Source organism: Ziziphus jujuba, chromosome 9, assembly GCF_031755915.1.
Source record: "Ziziphus jujuba cultivar Dongzao chromosome 9, ASM3175591v1".
NCBI lineage: Eukaryota > Viridiplantae > Streptophyta > Magnoliopsida > Rosales > Rhamnaceae > Ziziphus > Ziziphus jujuba.
The window spans coordinates 6894709-6917208 of NC_083387.1; the positions used below are offsets into that span (position 1 = coordinate 6894709).

General features: G+C 32.7%; 3 protein-coding genes across 7 annotated transcripts; 2 read left to right on the forward strand and 1 right to left on the reverse strand.

Annotated features, from left to right (window-relative positions):
- Positions 1-7361: 7361 nt before the first annotated feature.
- LOC107426502 (uncharacterized) lies at positions 7362-9828 on the forward strand. The gene is made up of 3 exons (XM_060820520.1): positions 7362-8037; positions 8372-8949; positions 9283-9828. The coding sequence occupies exons 1-3, from the start codon at positions 7362-7364 to the stop codon at positions 9826-9828; spliced, it is 1800 nt and encodes a 599-aa protein (XP_060676503.1).
- A 4855-nt stretch (positions 9829-14683) lies between these two features.
- LOC107426602 (small ubiquitin-related modifier 1) lies at positions 14684-16753 on the reverse strand. Its single transcript, XM_016036828.4, has 3 exons — positions 16515-16753; positions 15424-15573; positions 14684-14998 (listed from the first exon to the last, which is right to left on the reverse strand). Exons 1-3 carry the CDS (start codon positions 16614-16616, stop codon positions 14936-14938), a joined length of 315 nt encoding a protein of 104 aa, XP_015892314.1. The 5' UTR covers positions 16617-16753; the 3' UTR covers positions 14684-14935.
- Positions 16754-18044: 1291 nt separating this feature from the next.
- On the forward strand, positions 18045-22498 carry LOC112492820 (uncharacterized). 5 transcript variants are annotated; one of them, XM_025077224.3, is made up of 9 exons: positions 18045-18390; positions 18477-18581; positions 19111-19252; positions 19338-19577; positions 19829-20813; positions 20971-21209; positions 21294-21367; positions 21586-21691; positions 22232-22497. In XM_025077224.3, the coding sequence occupies exons 2-9, from the start codon at positions 18535-18537 to the stop codon at positions 22262-22264; spliced, it is 1866 nt and encodes a 621-aa protein (XP_024932992.3). In that variant the 5' UTR covers positions 18045-18390; positions 18477-18534; the 3' UTR covers positions 22265-22497. The 5 variants fall into 5 exon arrangements, 4 of the variants coding, with proteins under 4 accessions (XP_024932992.3, XP_048336457.2, XP_048336458.2 ...); XM_048480500.2 differs by having other exon boundaries at positions 18045-18581; positions 20971-21119; XR_007242925.2 differs by lacking the exon at positions 21294-21367 and having other exon boundaries at positions 18045-18581; positions 22232-22498.
- The last annotated feature ends 2 nt before the right edge of the window (positions 22499-22500 follow it).

Consider the following 22500-nt stretch of genomic DNA (forward strand, 5'->3'; position numbering starts at 1 on the left):
GCATCAAAATTTAATTCAGAATTTATCTAAAAACTAACATAAAATAAAAACATTCAAATATTAAAATATCACAATATAATTAATTTGACTCCCAAAATTAATTTTGAAGGTGGGTCACTCACCTCGAGCATGCAATTAACCCAAGATCTTCCATAGGATCAATTTCACGACGCACACGTGCTCCTAGAACAACAATATTACACAACTCAAATAAATTAAAACAAACGTTAACCAAAATTTATGAGTAATATACCAAATTGAAGCTTGTGAAACAAGAACTACAAATCTGGTCTTACTTCCCGGAGATCGAACCCGAGGTGGCTGGAATCTCGCCAGAAAGCTTTCAGATTTTAGGCCTTCGATTCTCACAATCCGTTAAGAATTGAGGAAAGTGGACACTAGATTTGGGTTCAGAGGGTCGAAATTAGTAGGAAAGGATGGACGGTGCAACTGGAAACTCGCCGGAAAGTCGATTTCCAGATGAGCTGCCGTGGTTACGGGAATCCACCACTGTCAGTGGCACGTCCGGTGGCCACTGGCCGTGATTTTTGATGAGAAGGTAGATCGGGGAATGGGTGACTCAACGGGACCGACAGTGAGGCAAACGAAGGTCGGAATGCAGAGAAATCTGGGTTTGAAGTAATCGGCACCGCTGCTGGAAAAAGTCTCTATCCGGGTGTTTCGGCGGTCGATTGGCCGTGATTTTTGGCTGGCCGGCCAGTTTTTAGGTGGGCTTCAAGGTGGGGTGGTGCATGTACAGAAAGGATGGTCGGAAAATGGCTAAGCGGCGGTTGGTCGATTGGGTCTCTCTTTCTAGCTCTCTCTCTCTCTCCTCCCTTTTTTCTCTTTCCTTCGCCGGGTCACGTGTTTTGGCCAAAATAAAAACCACCCGTGGGTGACACTGTTCACTCACGGGATTGGTTGAAAACACGACACGTGGCATACACTGTTCACTCAAGTCAAAATATATTAAAATATTATGGTATTTGAAAAAATTTGCATGTCCATAACTTTCAAACCACAAGTCCAATTTAAGCGTACCGCTAGTCTATGAACTCGTATCGACGAGTACTTCACAACCATACATGAGTCAAAGCTCAACTTTGCATGAACAAAAAGTCAATTCGGGCACCCCTTGGACAGTTTGGACCTCAACTTGTTTTGCTCATAACTTTCAAACCGTAGCTCCGTTTTTTATGTGCTATTAGTCTATGAACTCATAAAAATGTGTACTTTTTAACGGTACCTCGGTCAATGTGCAATTCCATCAGGAGTAAAAAGTCAACATTTGACCCCTTCCCGGCAACGACGGTCAAACCCGGTCAACCTTGGTCAAATTTTAAAAAGTTTTGGTGTACTTTGGGACGGGGTGTTACAATGTTTGTAATGACTATGAAGGGAGAAATGTGCCTCGTCAAATCTTAAGAACAATGGTAATATTCTTTAAATTTTAATTTTTTAAATTACAAATTTAATAATGATTAATATTTTATTTATTTTGCATAAATATTAATAACTTTTTTTAATTTTTCCATATGCAGTATTGAGGATGTAATATCGTCAACAAGAGAACATCAACTTTCATCTCAATGAGTATGCATTCATGGAAATTTAATTAATATTAAATTTGTTATGAAAAATACAATAGCTTACAAATTATGTAAAAATATATCAATGAGATGATATTTAATTTATTTGATAATTAATTTGTTATGAAAAAATATTTATTTAAAATTTTTGTATTCTATTTATTTTGGATGAAGCTAGTTTTCATTTTTTTGTATTTTAATTATTTTTATATTTTTACTATTTTAATCACTTTTCACAAAATTTAAAAAAAAAAAAGAAAAGAAAAGAAGGGGCGATGTATTAACAAATAATGTATCGCTAAATAGGCGACTTTATTAATGCATCACTAAATAGGCGACTCTATTAATGCGTCGCTAAATAGACGAATTTTCTAATGTATTGCTAAATAGTCAACTCTATTAATGCGTCGCTAAATAGACGATTTTATTAATTCATCGTTAAATAGGCGACTCTATCAATGCGTCGACTCTATTAATGTATCACTAAAAGTCAATATGTATCGCTAAAAACTCAATGATAGATGACTCTCATATTGCGTCGCTTGTTATCTTATGGATTTAATGACAGGACATTTGGCGATGCCGTGCAATACGTCATTATTTATTTTGTACGAAGTATTTATTGCGTCATTTATCAATGCGATTCTAGTAGTGATGACAATTATTATACTACAAATTTTTTGATGGAGTAGGAATCAAATCGGTGGTTTAGTCATATGAATACAAGTTGGCATATCTTTCTGAATAAAATTTTTAATTGCACACTAGAAACCTTGACCTGGTGATATATATTCAAATCAGATCCGTGTGGGTTGCCAGGAGTACTTGATTTGCAATCCCGTTTGAGTGCTTTCCGGGGAGCTGCAATTTTTTTGGTAATGAACACCTTAAAAATGATGAAAGAGAAACATTATCGTGCTTGTTCGAGGGCAATTTTCTCAAATGAACTAGATGAAAGAGAAATGATGAAAGCAAGAAAAAAGATTAGTTTTATTATTTTTTAAAGTTTTTGAGTCAACCAATGTCACCATCCTACATGATGGAAATCTTGGGGAATCTATATATTGTCTTTTACAAGGATTGCATTGCAACTTGAGGAGAGAGACCCCGCTTTAAACACTGTTTATTTAATTGGAAATAATTGTCTATCCCTCATTCTAAAGAACTATTTGTCACTAGTTTTGTTTTTTAATTTTCTTTTTTTTTAACATGCACGCATGTTACACAATAGTGGCTTTGTCCCAAAAAAAAAAAAAAAAAAAAAGTTATGCATGAGTGCAATTAATTGCTCCATTAACATCGGAAGAAAAAAAAATTGCTCCATTAATATCGAACAATATTTGGCAATGAAACAAACAAAATACTGACAGAAAAATATAATTATTGACTTGAAAAATACAAGTCAATTACTTATCCTTATATTTCCTTCTATTAGTCAACGTTTAAGGACACGCTTAACCCGTTTTAAAATTTTTAATTAATACAATGTGTAAAAATTTTGCTTTAAAATATGTGTATGCCCTCCTTATTAAAGGCATGCCTGATCATATTATATGTAGCCCATCGCATAGGATTTAAATCTTCTATCCCTAACTTCTTACCATTTTTCCTTTCTCTCCAATAAAAATTTGACATGTCACTAAAATATTTCTTGAAAAAAAATGGAAAAAAAAATGGAAGTTACTTTTGATTATGTTTTCTCTTTTGATTCTAAAATGCTCTTGTATAACTTTGCGATTGGCATATTTTCTTCGTTGCTTGAATCAAAGATAATCTTAGCATGAAGATTTTGATATACACACAAGAGCCACCACAATTGGAAGTTTTTGAATATCAAATTCCGTCAAAGAATTTGGAAGTTACTCGCTAGCCATTAGTAATTAATCCTATTGCTGGCTTGATACCTACGCCACACCCTTGTTTTCTCTGAATAGCCCCTTTTTAATTTATTGTTCTTTTTATTAAAGTTGGAGTTAGAATTTGCAACTTGCAAGATCCTTCCACCGGTAAGTACATGGTGAAGGCTTAACTTAAAAGAGACTCCTAATTTTCGAGCAATTGCAACAATATTTCTGGGAAACTCTCAACCCACAAATCGATAATTAGTACGTACTCTGTAGTTCATATCACTGTTTCTTGCCCTCAATTGAAGCATGTCGAAGTCTCAACACCATAAAAGCTTACTCATGAAATTTACGAAAATCCAGACCCAGCCACCTAGCAAATAAATTCCACCTTTAAACTATTTTCGGATAAGAGGAATTATAGGGATATGGCCGTCTGACTTTAAAAGGTATAAAGAGATGGAGTGTGATAGGGTTTGAAATAAAAATAGGCAAGAAGATGGATGAAATTAAGGGCAAAATCTGAGAATTAATTTTAAATGACATGCCATTGATCTATTGGTTGGATAGGGTTGGGACATCAAAAATGAGACAAAGGATCCCCGTTTCCATTTGATATATTCGATTTTCATACGTGGTTAAACCATATATCCCCGTGGATTACATATAATGTAATTGGTTAACTCACATGTAATGTGCAATGTGATTGGACACTGTTAGAGAAAAATATAAATGAAATGAAAGCTCATATTCCATCAGCTTAAGCTTTTGGGATCAGTGGTAATTCAATTTGGTGTCAGAGCCCCAGATCCAAAAGGTCCTGTGTCCAAAACTCAACAACTCTGTCCAAAAAAAATTAAAAACACATGTAAAGACCCAAGAAGCCCAAAAAAAGGTGGACCTACATGTGAAGGGGAGTATTATAGAAAAATACAAATAAAATAAAAACCCATATCCCATCAATGGTAATTCAACTGGCACATTCTTGATATTGAGCATAAACTGGCACGTTCTTGATATTGAGCACAAAAGAAGTGGACTTACATATGAAGGAGAGTGTTAGAGAAAAATATAAATGAAATGAAAATCTACATCTCATCAGCTTAAATTTTTGGAATCAATGCTAATTCAATTGGCACGTTCTTGATGTTGAGCACATACCTGTATTTTATAGCAAAATTAATATAAAATGCCTTGTATGCCTTATTGAAGGTATTGCCTAATTACATGTAACCTACTGGATACATCAAATGCTTAAATGTAACTTAATCATATATGTAGCGGGCTATATGAATGTAACCAACCTGCACACCTTGGAAAACATGGGTTACATGTAATACGATTGCATTTTATTGTAAAATTTTATAATGAAGATATCTAATCTCCCATTTTTATATTAAATAAGGTTGATTTATTGATAAATTCTTTACATCCATATCAAAATAAAGTGTGTCTTCGACACACACTCCCTCTCATTTACAATTTAAAAAAAAAAAAAAAGGTCTATTTTTCTATTTTTATTTTTATTTTTTGGGATATCCGAGGTATACCCGCTGGAAGTAATAAAATCACACTTGGCATAAACGGGTATTTTCGATATATATGCTAGCTGCTCACATGAGGCACCTTATGTCTAGGCTGCAATTTTTACTTTTTTAATTAAAAAAAATGTTTTTTTTGGTTGTTGCTGAGAAATGTCTAGGCTGCAATAGTAGTATGTAGCTTATATGGCCATGTTATCTGCAATACTATCATAAATGAAAGTGCGTAAGACATGACTAGCGCTTTTCAGGTCACATGACAGTCTTACGAACTGGAATCTTAATAATCAAAGCTACATGATGGACACAGCCCACCCCATTATCTATCTGACTCTCCCACAAGGTGCACTTTTCATTTGATTTTATCTTTTTTTTATTCTTTGTGTTTTGTTTTTTATCATTACAATAATAATTAAAAGGGAAGATGAGAGTTTTCAAATCCACGATTTTATGGTATGGTATGGGTGTGAAGGTCGAATCCATAAACCTCACGATGTGGTTTAAGAAGTATCAATTGACCTAATTTCATTCACATTATATATATACATAAATATATATATATATATATAGTAAATCTTCATTACCACGTATCTATTTATTTATTTTTTTTATACAACTCATATGTAACCATAGTTATTTTGTATAATTATAAAATTTATCCATAAGATTGAATTTAATTAATATTTTTAATATAATATTTATGTACTATTTCACAAAAAAATAATATTTATATACAAGTATAAATATTTATAATATATATTTTTTTCAATTACAGACAAGTTGCTATTTTTTTTTTTAATTAACAAATTGTTTTATCTTTTTATTTTGCCTTAATTGTGTGTTTCTTGATACCATAAATTAAGAAATAATTCGCGTGTTATTTTTATTTATGTTTTGTATTTGTTAGGCCATGATTTTGAACCGGACTTGTACAATTGCTAGGTCAGTAAGAGCCTAAAGTTTTAGATATGGTTACTCTTTAATATTGCTTGAATATCCTTTTTGGTTTTTCTAGTGGAACAGAGTTAGGACACTTTAGATTATGCAGAGCGTCAAAAGTATATGTAATTGCAAATACAACAGTACTACAATAATAATTCAAGAATAAAAATATGAAAATTCAACAGCAAAATAAATAACCCATAAATAAAAGAAAGGAACTAATATATATATTAGCATGGAAGCATGTTGAAGAAAGGTATAGGGTTACATGAAATAGAGTTTTTTTTTTTTTTATAATTGACACCAAAAGGAACATCACTAAATTAGTTTTTTCTTGTAGTTCCTTGGGTTTCACCACCTCCAATTTTTCTCTAGTCCTTTTCCTTCTCCACGTTTTCTGTTTAGTATTTCATTAACAGATTTGAACGAATCCCTTTTTTTTTTTTTTAATTTACTTGTATGGAATGATAAAAAAAAAAATAATAATAATAATAATTGAAGACCCAAAGGTCCAATTTGAAGGGTATTAAAATATATTTAGCCTTCTCTTCTTTTTTTATTTTTTTATTTTTTATTTTTAATATACTTGATTCTTTTAAGCTATCTTTTATCGGCTTCACATCACAATAATAATAATAATAATAATAATTACTGTTGTCGGCTTTTTAATTTATATACAGTACTGCAACATTTTTAATCTGGCACCCAATTGTACGGGGGGGGGGGGGGGGGGGGGGGGGGGGGGGGTGGGTTTTGGGTTGGGGAAGAAGAAAATAAAAAGAAGGGATTTTCTTATGAATTTATCCTGTTATGGGCCACAAGCATTAAATCCAGATCCAGAATGACGAGGATTCTACTGCAACGTCAATTTATTAATGAAATTTGACAGCTAATGTTAAAACCACTTTTTTCTTCTATGAAATTAAACCCTCATATCTCCAATTAGAAGACAAAAATTTGTTGATGAATATTAAGAATGCCCGGCTAATTTAAAGTCCTTATATTTTATTATGTATAGTTATTTTCGCAATAACATATCTACAACTCCTTATCATATTATGATCCATATATCGAATACCTTTAAAAAGGTATATACAACTGCTTGTCGATGATTGTTTAAATCGTGTTCTTAGGTTAAATAACCTTTTTAGGATACAATAGGCCTTCGCTGTACTAAAAATAGTTTAAAAAAATTTAAAAAAAAAATTGAAAATTTTATAAACAAAAGGGATGTTAATGTAATTCCATATTGAGTTTGTTAAGTCTTTCTCAAAAAAATTAATTGATTTTGGATCATTATCATATTTAATTCGTGGAAGTACCGGGAAAATGCTTTCCTCGTTAATTTTTTGTGCTGACTTTGACCGGTCCATAAGGTTTCTTTTATAAATGGAAACCCGTAGCAGTATATCAAGGAATCCGAATGCAGTTTGAATCCGGAGGAAATGGGTTCATCTGCATCTAATAACGTTATTCAGACCCATGCGGATCAGAATGCAGAGATATCCATCATTCCCATGAAACCGGCACAGTACCAGGCTGCAGTCGTAGGCGACATCGGTTATTTTCGGGCGATTGGAGACGGCCTAGGCCGTTTACTTACTCGGAAAAAGAACACAGTCCTCCATATCCATATCACATCTATGAAGGATGCCAGTGATGCCCGTGATACCAGTGAAGCAATCAATTTTGTGACAGAGATAGTTGCAAAATGTTCGAAACTACTGCGGCAGTCCAATGAAAAAGGAGAGGCTCCCCTGCACATAGCAGCAAGATATGGGCATGCTTTAATAGTGCAGACACTCATCGAACTTGCAAGAGATCTTGAGAGTGGTGTGGAAGCAGCCAGGGAGTTGCTGGAGATGCCCAATCAATATAAAGACACAGCTTTGCATGAAGCTGTCCGATCTCAGCATCTCAATGTGGTGGAGATACTGATTAGGGAAGGCCCTGGTTGTGTATATTCTGCTAATGTTGCAGGCGAAACTCCACTTTACATGGCTGCTGAGAGAGGATACCGGAAAATAATGTTGGAGATGTTAACGAAGTGGACGTCACCGGCTTTTGATGGTCCCAATGGCAGAACCGTTTTGCATGCAGTCACAATAAGAAAGGATGAAGGTACGTATATTCTGCTTTTTTTTAATTTCTTTAATATGTATGTATATAGGAAAAAATAATTGGGTCAGACAAACAGGATGCTTAATTTGAATAGATTTTATTTCCTATAGTATATATTATAGTTGTTGCTCAATTGAGGTCGGAATTTGAATTTAAACTAAAACATGAAAGGTAGATGCTTTTTTTTTGGGTCACCTGTGTTACTTGAACACTTAATTAGCTCTCTTCCATTTAGGCGACAGACAAATATGCTCTTCTTTGTTTATATATAATTATTATTATTATAATTATTATTATTATTATTATTTTATTCCAACATATTTTGATTTCTTAGAAATGATACAAAAAATTCTGGAGAAAGAGAAAGATCTTATGGAGAGCGCAGATGAATTAGGTTGGAAAGCGAAAGCTCTTATGGAGAAAGCAGATAAATTAGGTTGGACTCCTGTACATTATGCTGCATTCATGGGCTATCTTCCTGCAATAAATCATTTTGTAGCATTTGGTAAAGATGTGGATGCAGCCTACTTGCAAAATAAAGAAGGCAACACCGCTCTTCATCTTGCAGTTGCTTCAGGTCATACCAAGATTGTGTTGGAAATTTTAAAATGGCGTCCGGATTGCTGCGAAATAGTTAACAACAAAGGCTGGAATATTTTGCACTGTGCCCTGCATGCCAATAATTTTGAAGAGACGGTTATTTCAATCCTTCAAAATCGTGCACTTAGAAACCTCATAAATGAAAAGGATGATGATGGGAACACACCACTCCATCACATTGCCATGTCACTTAACTGGGAGCAGGCCAACCAGTTCATCGATCATCCTCGAATGGATAAGATGGCATTCAACAATGAAAACCGTAATGCCCTGGACATTGCTTTAAGTAGTAAAGAGGTTGCACTACTGAAGGTGAGTTTTGTTTTCTATTTAATTGAATAAAATTAACAGTGTTTTGTTTTCAACTTTAGTACCATCAGGTTTGTGATATATGCATTTTAATACTAGTAATGTGCCTAGCTCATGGTCTCTGCTTAGCCGAAAGTCAAATTGTATCAATTCAAAATTGAGGACCAGACCTCTAGAACTCAAACTAGACAATACCAAAGTGCAATTTATCCCTTCTTTTCATTGATCTAAAATCCTTCATAGCCTATGATTGCATTTGTTATATTTAAGATATTAAATGTAACGTAGGCACACAACATAAAAGTATGTAATCGAAAAGCTTATATATGATTTCAGAAACCTGTTACACTACGCTTGCGACAAAAAGGCCTAATCCCAGGTCTGCGATTATATATGCCCACAAATAATGTTGGAGAGAAAGAAAACGAAAGGGATGAGGATGGATCCTTAGTTACTTCTGAGATTGATAGATTTAAGGAAACTAATTTGATTGTGGCTATACTTATTGCAACGGTAACCTTCACAGCTGGTTTTACTGTACCCGGAGGTTATGTGAGCGAAGGACCACTAAAGGGCACACCAATACTTGGAGAAAGTTCAGCATTCAAGGCATTTATGATAACAGACACCATAGCCATGCTTCTCTCTAGCTGTGCTGTCTTTCTCCACCTTTTTTTGTGCTTGATACAAGATAACACAAGGACCGCACCGTACCTTATTGCAGCCTTTTTTCTCATAGCCTTTGCTATGGCAGCATTGATGGTTGCATTTCTAACAGGCACTTATGCTATGTTAAAATATTCCAATTCGGTTGCCGTTGTTACTACTGTTATTGGATCGTCTTTTTTCCTTCTGTTTTACAAATTATTCAGGAAAATTTGATCCTGACAACTTCACTGCCGATAAGCTGGAGAGAAATTAGTGAATGAGGAGTTATATTTATCTTCTAGTTTGCTTATGCTTCAGAAAAAATGTAATGCAACAATAAATTTTAAGAAGCTACAGCTTTGACATAGCTTCTTCATGTTATGATATTTTTCTTTGCTATTTTCCGTAATGTTACATCCTTAGGATTGAGATCTCCTGTACCGCTCATTGTCCACCAATAAAATTATAAAATGCATGTCATTTGAAAATAATAATAATAATAATGATTAAAAAAGTTCATCGAAGTGAGACGTAATGTTGAATAATTTAGCGTTATGGTGGCCAAACTTATTATTTCTAATGGCTGTAATTTTTATTTTGATATCTCTACCATGGGGGCTCTCCCTCAAAATCTTTTGAATCTCGCCGATATTAATGTTCTTGGGAGAGACACTACTTTGTAATCCAGTGTGTTTTGCCAGGGGCTTTTTTTGCCCAATGCGTCTACTATTACCAAAATAATAATGATGATGATGATGATAAACTAAAAGTTAGTTGCCAGTATGATGATGATGATATACCAATTTCTTTTGTGTTTAATAAGCAAAAGAGACTTTCCTAAATTCTAACGAACTTTTGATATTGAAAACAGATAAATATTTCAGAAAGAAGGAAATCCATGGAGGAAGACTTTTGGAAATAAAGAAAATTCAGCCATAGATTTCAATCAAACCCCATAGCTTTCGCATGTATACGAGTTATTTAATGAATATATGAAATTTTTGCATAACTATGTGAGTGTACATGAAAAACGGTAGGCAAAGGTAGGCAGAGAAGCCAAGGTAATCCGTAAACAGAAAGTTAGAGAATCTGAATAGAGTGAAGGTTGACTTTGATTATTCAATAAGGTGGCACTTTATAATTGGCGAGGCCTGTAACCTACATGGTAGGCCTGGCCTACTAAATAATCCCTCCTAGCAATGGAAACGGTCGTTCTCCAATAAATCTCAACAAGCCCTTTCCGTACAACTTTAATCGTGCTGTATCATCACCACGTTATGATTCTAGAACAATCATGGGATTCTGTATCAGCCAAAAAAAAAAAAAAAAAAAAGGGAACAATCATGGTATTCGCTATAGACTGAAAATGTCAAATATGCAAATGCAGAATTAAAGGAAAATTATAGAAACTTCCCTTCTGGTTGAAAATTATTTCACATTCATCTTCTGATTTTCTTTCTTTTTTTTTTTTTTTTTTTTTCTTTTTTCAGATAATTTCCATCATGTTTTGGTTTTGTTTCGGTAACTCCTTTCGCTACCGATATCAAATTTCTGTGACAACACTACTCTTATTAACTAGGTGCATTTAAAAGAAATTCAAGCAAAATAACTTCACTGGGTGGATACACCTCTCTCACACATAGGCTGTAGACGCACAATTATATTTGCCAAAAGTATTGAAGTTTTATTATATTTTTTCATAAAATTTTTGCCAAAAAAAAAAATATATATATATATATGTATATATACGTATATATACATATATATATATATATATATATATATTTCTCTTTTAACGCTACTTTATTTAGTAAATATTCTAATTACTGGAAAAAACTTATGATAAGACTTGTTATATTTTAGTATGTATTTTAATCTCTCCAAAATAAAAATTACGAAACAATTTAATACCAGTTTATAATGGTGCCTCTGAAAAATTAGAAAAAATTAACTATTAATAAAAATGGTGCATCCCACATTTAAGAAATCAACTGCATCGGCAGATGAAATGACCCCTTTTTTAGAAATCCCCCCGTCACCTACTAGTGTTCATGGATTAAAAAGATTGGCTATATATTATCCATTTAGAAAGCTTGACCGTGTGTATATATATATATATATATATATTCAGATATTCAGGTAAATATCATTGTATCCTCTTTTATTTTGATATTTTTTTAAGATTATATTTTTATTATGAAAAATATCAATATAATTTCTTTATATCCTATTTTTTTCATTATAGCATCATTTTTTTAGACGTTAATAGCTAAGTTAAAATTTAACCTATTTATTCTTTATTTAATGAAATTCTTTTATCCATTCTTAAAGATAAAGAATAATAAAAATTAATGAATAAAAATAATACGATCAAACTCATAAGCTTAATTTTTGAAATAGTTTAAAACGCATTAAGCTTAATTTTTGAATTTGTGTTTAAGACAATTATGGTTATTATATAATTTGATATTTATTTATTTTTTTTTGATAAATCGGGAAGTGGGGATTTAGCACCAATATTTTAAAGACTTAGCAATTTTAGAAAAAAATATTTATATGTATTTGTGTGTGAATATGTTGATTTATTTTTTGTTCTTAGAAGTTAAAAAAAAAAAAATCTATAAAAGCGAAAAAAAAAGTCAAAGAAAAGATAAATGAGTTAAATTCTAATTACATGAGTAAGAGTTTTAAAAAATAATGTTATGTTAAAATGAAAACAAAATTATAATATTCAAAAATAACAAATTAAGAGATGCTATAATGATTTTTACCTTTTTTATTTTTTTATTTTTTCATATTGAGTTTCTCATGATGAGTTGGACAGATTCTGGCAAATTTTTATTAGTCAACATCCTTTCACATTATAGATTTAATTAGTTTTCATTGTTTTAAAAGTGTCCATCAACCTTAAAGTTCCAACTTCTATTTTAATTAAGAACTTGGAAGTCATGAAAAATTGTTTTACTGTTGGAGTATCAGTTGCACTGCGTCAAGTTTCTTCTGTTCATTGCTAATTCTACCACGCACACAATATATAGTTTCACGATATATTGTTTATTGAGTGTTCATTTTTTTTATTTTTATTAAATATTGGAAGTTTGGGATTCCAAATCTGTAATGATTGTTTAAGTAAGCATATTATTATTATCATTATTATTTTAAAGAAAGCAGTTGAATTGTCCCTTGAGAAAATTTTGTTTTATGGTATTGATAAATGCATTTAGCTTTAATTGTAACACCTGTACATCGCACGTCATATATTTTAGACGTTCATTAGTAATAGTTATTGCGCAGCACATGGCTAGCTACATTAGCTACGTATAATATTGTAGTCTAGGGACTCTAGAAATAACATGCAACCATAGCAATAGTATATATATATAAACGTTCCAAGGTTTGTACATATTAAGGAAACCTATAATTTTAATTGATACCTGTAGGCATACCTCGGTTTAATGGACAGATAGTGCTAAGGTCTTGCTTTCCAGTCAGCGGGATGGGTAATGGAAAAGCTCCGATAAAATTAATTGATTCCAATTTGCTTCATATATAGTCTTTTTTTTTTTCTTTTCTTTTTTTTTTCCTTTTTTGGGATACTACAAGAAATTAACACAAGTAAACGATCCTGGCAATTGGCAATTAAAAATGTTGTATATGCCCCTTTCAATTTCTTCATCTGACTATGATTCTAAATGAAATCTTGAAAAAAAAAAAAAAAAAAAACCTTTTGGTTCTGTAGCTGACAAACTAGTTTCCTATGGTTGAAAATGTTAAAAATGCATACAGGAAATAGATGGTAAAACAGAAAATTGCAAGCAAACCCAATGAACAAACGGCATATGGATCATTATTACCCAAAAAATAAAAAAACAAACAAACAAACGGCAGATGCATAGAATAAAAAAATTATTAATATATATATTTTTTTTTTATATTTTATGAATAATTAAGTTATGTTTATGCTTTATTATAAATATACGGTTTTAGTTATTTTAAAATATATTTTATTTTTCCAGTGATGACCCTCTGAACAAAATTCCTGGTCCACCACCGCATACATGCCATACATCTTCAGCTTATCTTCTGTATTATATAAAGACGACTACGTATATCAGGGTTAAAGTAATAAAGTTCATAATGAACTTTTTATTTCAAGTCTCGAGGTTACGGATACAGTCATTTTTTTGAAAAGGACACTCCTTCTTAGAACATACGTAAGGTGTAACCAATACATATAACAATCTACTCTTCATATCCATTTAAAAATGAAAAATAATAAAAAATAAACTTCTGATCATGTAACAAATGTGTCCAAATTGTGTTCCTATTTGGTATCTTAGATAAGAGACATCAAAATATGAACTTACTCTTTCATAAGTTGCACAGTCGTCTATAAATTCTATGGCTTTTGATTACTTAATTGTTTTTGAGGGTGAAGGTATGAGCATTTAGCCTAATATCACGAGTTCAAGTCTTTATGCATCTGATATGAGATTCTGAGCCCCTTTTCACAGCTCTAGTTTCTGAAAGGTAACGATTTCAATCAATTTTTTCTCTGTGGATTCAATAACAAATATATCCCTTACTGTGTGATCTTAGATCGACTCAGTTCACTTATCTTGAGCCTTAGTTGGCCGGGCTTGAGCTAAAACTCCAGTTGGGTGGTAATTGTGCATCCAACGCAGATACCGCCATAAAAGTCTCTGTTTCGGTTTCCTTCCCATTTAATCACTCCTTTTCTTGGCACTGACTTAAGAGTACCAACATGGGAAAAGAAATAGTGACTATTACTAACCCCAACCCTCACCTCTAGCAATGGCAATGCTAAATGCTCTTAAGGCTTTACAAGCCCTTTCCATAAACAGATCATGATTCTAAATTAAATCTGAGTTGAATAATCATTGGATCAATGGATTTTATGAAGGTGATGAAAATGTTTCCTTGTCATTGACCGAGCGTGTAGAATACACAAATACAAAACAAATGCTAAAAGATACGAATGCAATAAAAACCCACATCGATAAAATAATATCTGTGCACAATAGCAACCAAATGTAGAGCAGAATAGAGTATCATCAAGATCATAAGATCATCTAATAACCATTAATCAAAATTCCCATTCAAATATTTCCTCAACCACCAAAAACTCAGGACTAGCTTTAGAGTTCAACAGATCCATTTCTTATTTACAGTAACATGTTTAATACATAAACCAGAATTAGAAACTAGGCGGCCAATCTAAATCCTTTTTCTCATAGCCTTCCATTTTATATATCTATGGAGTCTCGTCCATCGATCTCATCACCATGTTAAATACATATATCTATTGAGTTCAAAGCATTCATGCATTCCCTCCGGTTTGGTGCAGCATAGCATCGATCTCATCACCATCCTCCATCTCAAGCTAAGATCCCATTCACAATATAAAAAAAAACCAAAACCCACGTGAGATGCATATAAAATTTGAATGGCCAATGCAAATCACAGATATAAACAAATTGGACAACATAAAATGGAACAGTTCATAACATGATATACGATTATAAGTAACACCTCAGCTATAGCTTGGTGTACTCAAAAAGAGACTAGCAATTACTTAGAATTTCACAAAGAGCAAGTGTGATATAACAAAATGCATAAAAATCAAATAGTTGTTTAGAATTATAAAAGCACTGCGTACCACTTGAAAGCAGATTTCAACATTTCAACTCAAAGAATAATTTAGATAACTTTTTTTTTTATGGATAGTACAAAAAATTTAAACAACAATCAACACCTTCAAAATAGACAACTGGTAATTTGGAAGTTAGAAACAACCCAAAAGTTTACCTCATCTGGAGTCTGCTCTGCCCGGAGTCTGCGTCCATCAAATAAAAATGCAATTGAGTTCAATTCCACTGACTGCCGATCACAGTAAGCAGTCATTAGTTTGCGCAGCTGGGTGCTTCGCTTAATCCTAAAGAACACCTCGTTTCCATCCTATAAATAGACAAAGCAAACGGTCAGTGAGAAAAGCACTTTCTAATTCATGAAACAATCAACATAATGCAAAACAACTATCAACTATATCACCGATTAACAAATTGTCTGCTTATTAGTCTTTAGCAGAGTAGACAGAGCAATTCTGAACCCAAAAAAAAAAAAAAAAAAAGTAGACAGAGTAATTGACAACATCAATAAGCTTTTCGACTCCAACAAATTCATTCGCATAAGATAAGAATTTGAATTATGAAAAACTTTCTGCTATTTTCGGATAATCCTGAAACATTATTCTATACCCACTCTGGAATATATCAGAGAAAACTTTTGAACTTGAAGAGTTAAAATTTAACTGTAAACATCTAGCAACCATTAATTAAAGTAAAACAACCAGTTTCTAATATAGATACCAGTTAATACTGCTAATATCCAATCAATGCAATAGAAAATATTATAAAGACAAACAGAGCTTTACAAACAAAAAAATTAGTGTAGCATAATCATTCCTACTCTTACCGTTGCTGAAACGATCAAATAAATTTAAAGCAGTTGCTTTTTATCATTACAAGTTTAAAGAAAATCATGAGATTCGTTTTAAAGGCGAAAAAAGCTGATACATATTATGCATTTAAAGCAGATTTCATCAAAACAACCATAAAGAGTTCAGATATCATCAAAACAATCAGTCAAATCCTAGATTATATTCAGATCTCCCAAACCGATTTTCCCAAGCTTTCCCAGCACTTTTACACTCCAAAATAACACAGCATTAACAACATAACAGAACGGACTTAACAATCAGCGTAAGAACACCCAAAAAAAAAAAAAAAAAAACAGAAAATCAACCAAAAACAATTTCACCTGATTACCAATCAAAACCAAAAGAACCAAAAATCAAAAAAATCAAAAAATTAAAAAAAAAAAAAAGAAAGCAAACGCACCTGACCCTTGACCTTGAGATTAATGTGAGCGGCTTGGTCCATTGGCTTCTTGTCCTCCTCTTGACCACCACCACCACCACCACCTCCACCAGTGGCCGACATCTTCACCACTGATACGAAACCACCACGCCTTTTTATATTACCCCGCCACACGATTTTCTTCCTCTTCTTCGGTTTTTAGGGCTTTTCGAACTCCAATAGAATTTATTTAGCACGCAGAGACACACTGCCTCTGCGTCACAACAACTACCCCCCCTATATATATGATGCATCTCCCAAGCGTCAGATTCACGCTGTCTTTATATATTCATTGTATATTGTGTATATATACCTTTTCACGTCTCCAGTACGTAAACGCGCGGCGTTGTCGATACAGGTGCATTTCGGTAATTTCAATTGAAGCCGGATTGAACTACATAATGAAGTGTTTGTCCTTGATTTATGACGTGGCAGTCATTGAGGGCGAGTTTAACTTTTTTTTACTACTCGCGAAAAGTTGCTTAGTAATTGTTTTTGAAGATTAGACTAAAATTGATAAGAATTTGGATTCCGGGATGGAGGGAACCGTTGGTGGTGGCTTACAAAAGGCAAAACTACGATATGGGAATATGGGAGTGGGAATCGGACGGATGAGAAGGTGTGATAGTGGAATCTTACGGTAGGTTCGGAAACAGAGGTCAACTTCTTGCTTTTCCCGGTGCGAGTACTACATGTACGTGTACTTTTCTTTTTCGAAAATTTCGATCTTCTGATTGGATAATTTGATTCTTCCTTATCCAGTGAGTGAGAGTCCCGTCAACGTTGGATGTCTCTGTTGTTCGGGTCGGATGCGGACAAATACGAAATCGGATTCCTTTCAAATAACCCGGATATTCATTATGAAAATATATTTTAAAATAAATATTATTGTCCTTTAACTTAAATTCCCATATTAAGCGCATTTTCTCTGTAAAATAAATAAATAAACAAAATTTGACCCTTCATCTTCGTGCATCCATTACTTGTTAATCTTTTTTGACAATTTACTATTGATAAACATGTATTAATAACAAACCAGGGTCAAAAAATAAATATGCTAATTAACACTTGGTTTTCTAAATATGTATTACCAAAACAAGCTCGTAGCAATAAATATTCTTGTACACTGAATTAAATCTTTTGATTTGAATTTATAACTTAAATGTTGTCACTTTTTCCACAGGTTATATATAAATTGATTCATTTGATGCTTATTGCTTTATACCCAGAACAATAAATTGAATTATTTATTTATTTTTTTGTGTTATAGTGGTTAATATTAGGCAAAAAGTACAGACAATAATTTAATAGCTTTCCCATTTGATTGATTCTCATCAGAAAACACGCAACTTTACAAGTCTATAAAGTACTTTTCTTTTTTTTTTTTTTTTTTTTTTATAAAGTACTTTGTGCATGCATGATGTTTGCATAAAAATATAAATTTTAATTAAATTGTCAAATACATATAATACGTAATCGTCAATCAAGGAAGCAATATATGAATTTCCTAGATATTTACAAAGACTTAAGGACTAAGGAATTTCTGATGGGTGGCATGTCCTATCTCTCCAAACTTAGAAATGAAATTTAATCTATAACAGTTAGATAAATAATTGGAGGCTGCGAGCGATTTTACTTAATATTCTTGAAGGATTTCAAATACATATCAGAGATTCCTATTCCTGATTCCCCGCGCTTCTTATTCGGACCCGACAATTTAGGCACATTATTTTCGCCCAAAAAAATCAATTGCCATGTTTTTTTGAAAATATCCTCGGAGTTTGACTCATCTCCTTTTTTTTCTTGTCTTCTACAATTCCCTCCCTTGTCAAACTAAAGCTAAAGCTTTTGTTCAATAGTATGTTTGATTCATTGATGAACAATATATTAGTTTGTTAATCAAAGTAATTGATTTTACTTTCTCCGTTTGTTTGTTTGTTTCAGGGGAATTCTTTTAATGTTTGTGTCGTAGTTTTGTTTATCTATCAGCTGGGGGCTAGAAATGGATTCTTGTCCTGATCTTTATCCTTTAACAAGTTTGCAGATTAGGTAAAATTCATGCAATCTTTGTTTGTATAATTTGATTATAAACTCAAATTCAATGATTTTTTTTTTTTTTTTTTGGCCCCTATACCTATATTTATATGTTGTCCTGGCTCTCTTATTGTTTCTTTTGGATACTTGTTAAATTTGAGAAAGGGATTTGTCTACTTTGTCATATGTCCTGTACCGTGAACATTATTATTCTTCTTGACGGCTCTTTCATGCATTATGGCCACCTGGGATCGGGTCAAAAAAGTGTTTTATATGATGAATTAGAACCTCATTATGATAATTACTGAATCATATTCGTTCTATTTTCCTTTTCCTTTTTTTTTTTTTTTTCCCTGTCTTTTTTCCTCTTTACTTGCTGAAAGTTGACTTTAGGAAAGTTACAGTGACGATCATTTCCATGTCATGATTTATGTGTGTTGATGCATTTTTGTGGCGCTTAATATCCAACTTCATTGTTAGTATACAGTATAGCAGTTTTTGAACCTTAATTCTCTGAGTGATGAACAATATTTCTTATGTGTAGGGATATAAAGGCACATCTTTCACAGGCATTCTTATATTTTGCCCCTATTAGCCATAAGTTTTTTATCCTGGTTGATAATCAATCGTGGCAGAAAAACAAGCATTCAAGATCAACCCACATAAGGGAATTAATGATCACGAAGGTTCAGTCTTTCAGTCATATATCTATTGTCTTGTATTTACATGGTGTGAAATTGTCACCCATTTTCATTTTTTGTTCTTCTACAGTACAGGAGGTCACCTTTTAAGAACACAAAAGGTTTGCCAAAATCTCCAAGTTTCTGCTTGGATTCATTTAGCCATGAAAGGAAGAACTTGTTTAAGTGGTTGCGCATCATTAACATGGCTACTTGGAGAGAGAAATCACCTTTCTCCATGATGAATTTGTACAAGGCCTTGCACGGTTTTCTTGTTTTCGAAGTAGCGTGGAAAAATGTTCAAGGAATCAACTATTTAAATGAGCTTCAGGTATGCTTGACTAAAATTATTGTCACCTCCAAGCCTCGTAAATATATTTTCCTTACCCTTTTTAAGCTGGATAGTTTGTACATACACTTAATTAATACCTAACTGATTTTTCATTATGGAATATAAGGGCGTATTATATAAGGTACTTATAAATAATAGCATTCTTATGTCGTATGTAGAAATAAGATGTATGGACTCCATGAGTTACCAATTATGTGATTTTTTTTTTCAATAGTATATGTTGCCAACAGGCAGATGCATCCATGGCTTTAGAAGTGAAGGCTCTGAGAAGGTGGGAATTCAATGGCATTGAGCAAGCTTTGAGCTGTATTTCATCTTGGTTCTCAGGCACTTCATCTGAAACACAAACATTGAAGAGTAACCTAATCTTGTTACTCGACAAAGTTCCTTCTAATTCTTCATGGGGAATAACTGTAGCTTCCAAGGAATTGCTGCTTAATGAAGCATCGCAAGCTGAGCTTTTCTCTGAAGATGTTTTCTTTGATGTTAGAGACCCTCCTTTTGACACAGATGATATAGCTTGTATGGATCATCAGGTGGAAGAACCAAGTGTTGAAGAAGATAATGACATTGAAAGTGTGGAATACAAGGACACCCTTTTACTATTAAGGTTCAACAATAAAGATCTTCCATCTAAATTGAGACAGATAATAACCTCCGACTTGAAGCTTCTCACTTTGCTCGAATCAGGTCTTCCTACATGGGTTATCTTCTTCCAATCCTATCCATTGTTCTGTAAACTTTATTGTCCCTGGATGCGACCTCTATTTCGAACTCTATATATATTGATTTCACTTGTAACTGTTATTATCGGATTTTATGATCTCTATAAGAATGTACCTCTCTTGAAGGCAGCTGCATCTCACCTTTGTGGACCACTTTTCAAGTGGATTGAAGCATGGGATGTGAAAGCAAGACTCAGATATCTAGGGACAATGTTATTTCTTCAGAATTTTGAGAAGGCAATGAAATGGTCTTTAGTAGCGACTCGTTCAGTGAAGTTGCTAGTTTCACTTCTCACAAAACCCTTCATTTATCCTCTCAAAGAGATGTTAGACATTTTAACACCATTATGGAACCTTTTTTCTGAAATGGGTGAGCTATTCTATAGTAATGTTTGGATTCTGGTGAAGTACTTTTACAGTGTGATTTTCGGGTTTATTGAAGTTTTAATCTCACCGTTGGAGGTTCTCTATGCATATCTATTGATTTTAGGTATACACAAAAGTTGAATTCTCTTCCTTATCATTTCGATTTCTCCATTTTTCTACCAAAAGTGCATAGTTCTAGTTTTGTGTTCTTGAAGTTTATCAAATAGTACTGTCTCATGTTTACCCTCAACAGAATTTGATTTTATCCTATTTTTCTGCAGTCAAATTGGCCTCTCCATTCTTTAGCATGTTGTGGAAATTATTTGTTTTTCCTACCCGAGGTTGTCTCCTGTTGGCAAATTATGGGTGTTATCTGTTCTCTGACATCTATGAAGTTCTTGTAAAAGTCATACATTTTGTTGCAAGCAATGTGAGTCAACTTACATATTTTTCTCGTGTAAAGCCTCAGTCATCAGAGAACTCATTTTGGCAAACTCTTTGGAAAGACCTCTTCTCAAAGGTTTTTCATATACTTTCTTATATTCTTATTAATCCATCAAATCCTCTCTTACTTTGGAAATTTGGGTCCGTTTTTATTTTATAGGTCTTCAGGTCTCTTCGAAGCATTTTACGAGTACTTTTCGAATTCTTTGCATCCTGCAATCGACATAGACTTAGGTGTGACAATCCTGACAACATTTTACGTTAAAAATTTGGCTGAATTTGCATACCTTGTGTTATATTTGTAGATGTTATTTTCAAGTTGTTGATGCATGATGTGTGTGTATATATATTAATTAAAAAAAAAAAGTTAACCTTATGCTAAACCAAAGAAATCTCCAATTGCTTTATGTTTTTTGATTACTAATCTTTCTTCGTAATTGTTGAATATGCAGTATCTACAACCAACTTAGAGCTACACTTTATCACCTTTCTAACGTTGGTTCTGTCCCTAGTAAATGTCCTTGTCGTCGATTGCTTCAAGTTGAAAGCAACCTTAAGGTAATTGTACCTATCCTAATGCACCTATTTTGAAATAATTTGAAGCTGCTGAGGTAACAATAGGACGAAAATGAAATGTCATGTAGTTAAGAGAAACATCATTGTTTCACTGTGTAACTTGTATCATTCTGTGTTGTGAACTTGTGATAGATATATATATATATATTTTTTTTCTGTTTTTTGTATGCAGAAAAAATAACCTCTTTAATTCAAATACTTATTATGGAAAAAGAAAACAAAAGGTTTCATATTTTCTAGAACGTTATTGGTGGTTAATAACCGAGTTAATGGCTTATTAAGTTGGCATAATTTGGAAATTTAATATTAAAATAGATTGATAATCATTTAGTAAATAAATTTTAATAATAAATCTTTAATATGTGGTTGTATGAGTATTGAAAGATGACATGAGATTAGAAAAAAATAAAGCAGAAAAGAATTAATGATTTTTTGATCAAATCCCTATACAAAGTAGCTAGGATATTTCATTGATTTTTGTGATGTAATGTCCAAATTCATTGATGTTTCTTTTCAACGCAGGTTGATGCCAAAGAATGTGAACGTTGCAAATAAGTCTTAGTCAAAATGTGCATCACTATAATAGAGCAAAGTCTCCTTTTCATATTTATGTTACACTGTATAGTTGTTTTCATTTTTTATTTTTTTTGGTTTTTAATATTTTTAGATGATATTTATAGTGAACTCGTAAAATTGGACTTATAGTAGCTATACTTCTATTTGTAAATGGATTGACCATTTTTCCTTTTTCCTTCTTCATCTTTTGGTGAGATTAATTACACTGTAATAAT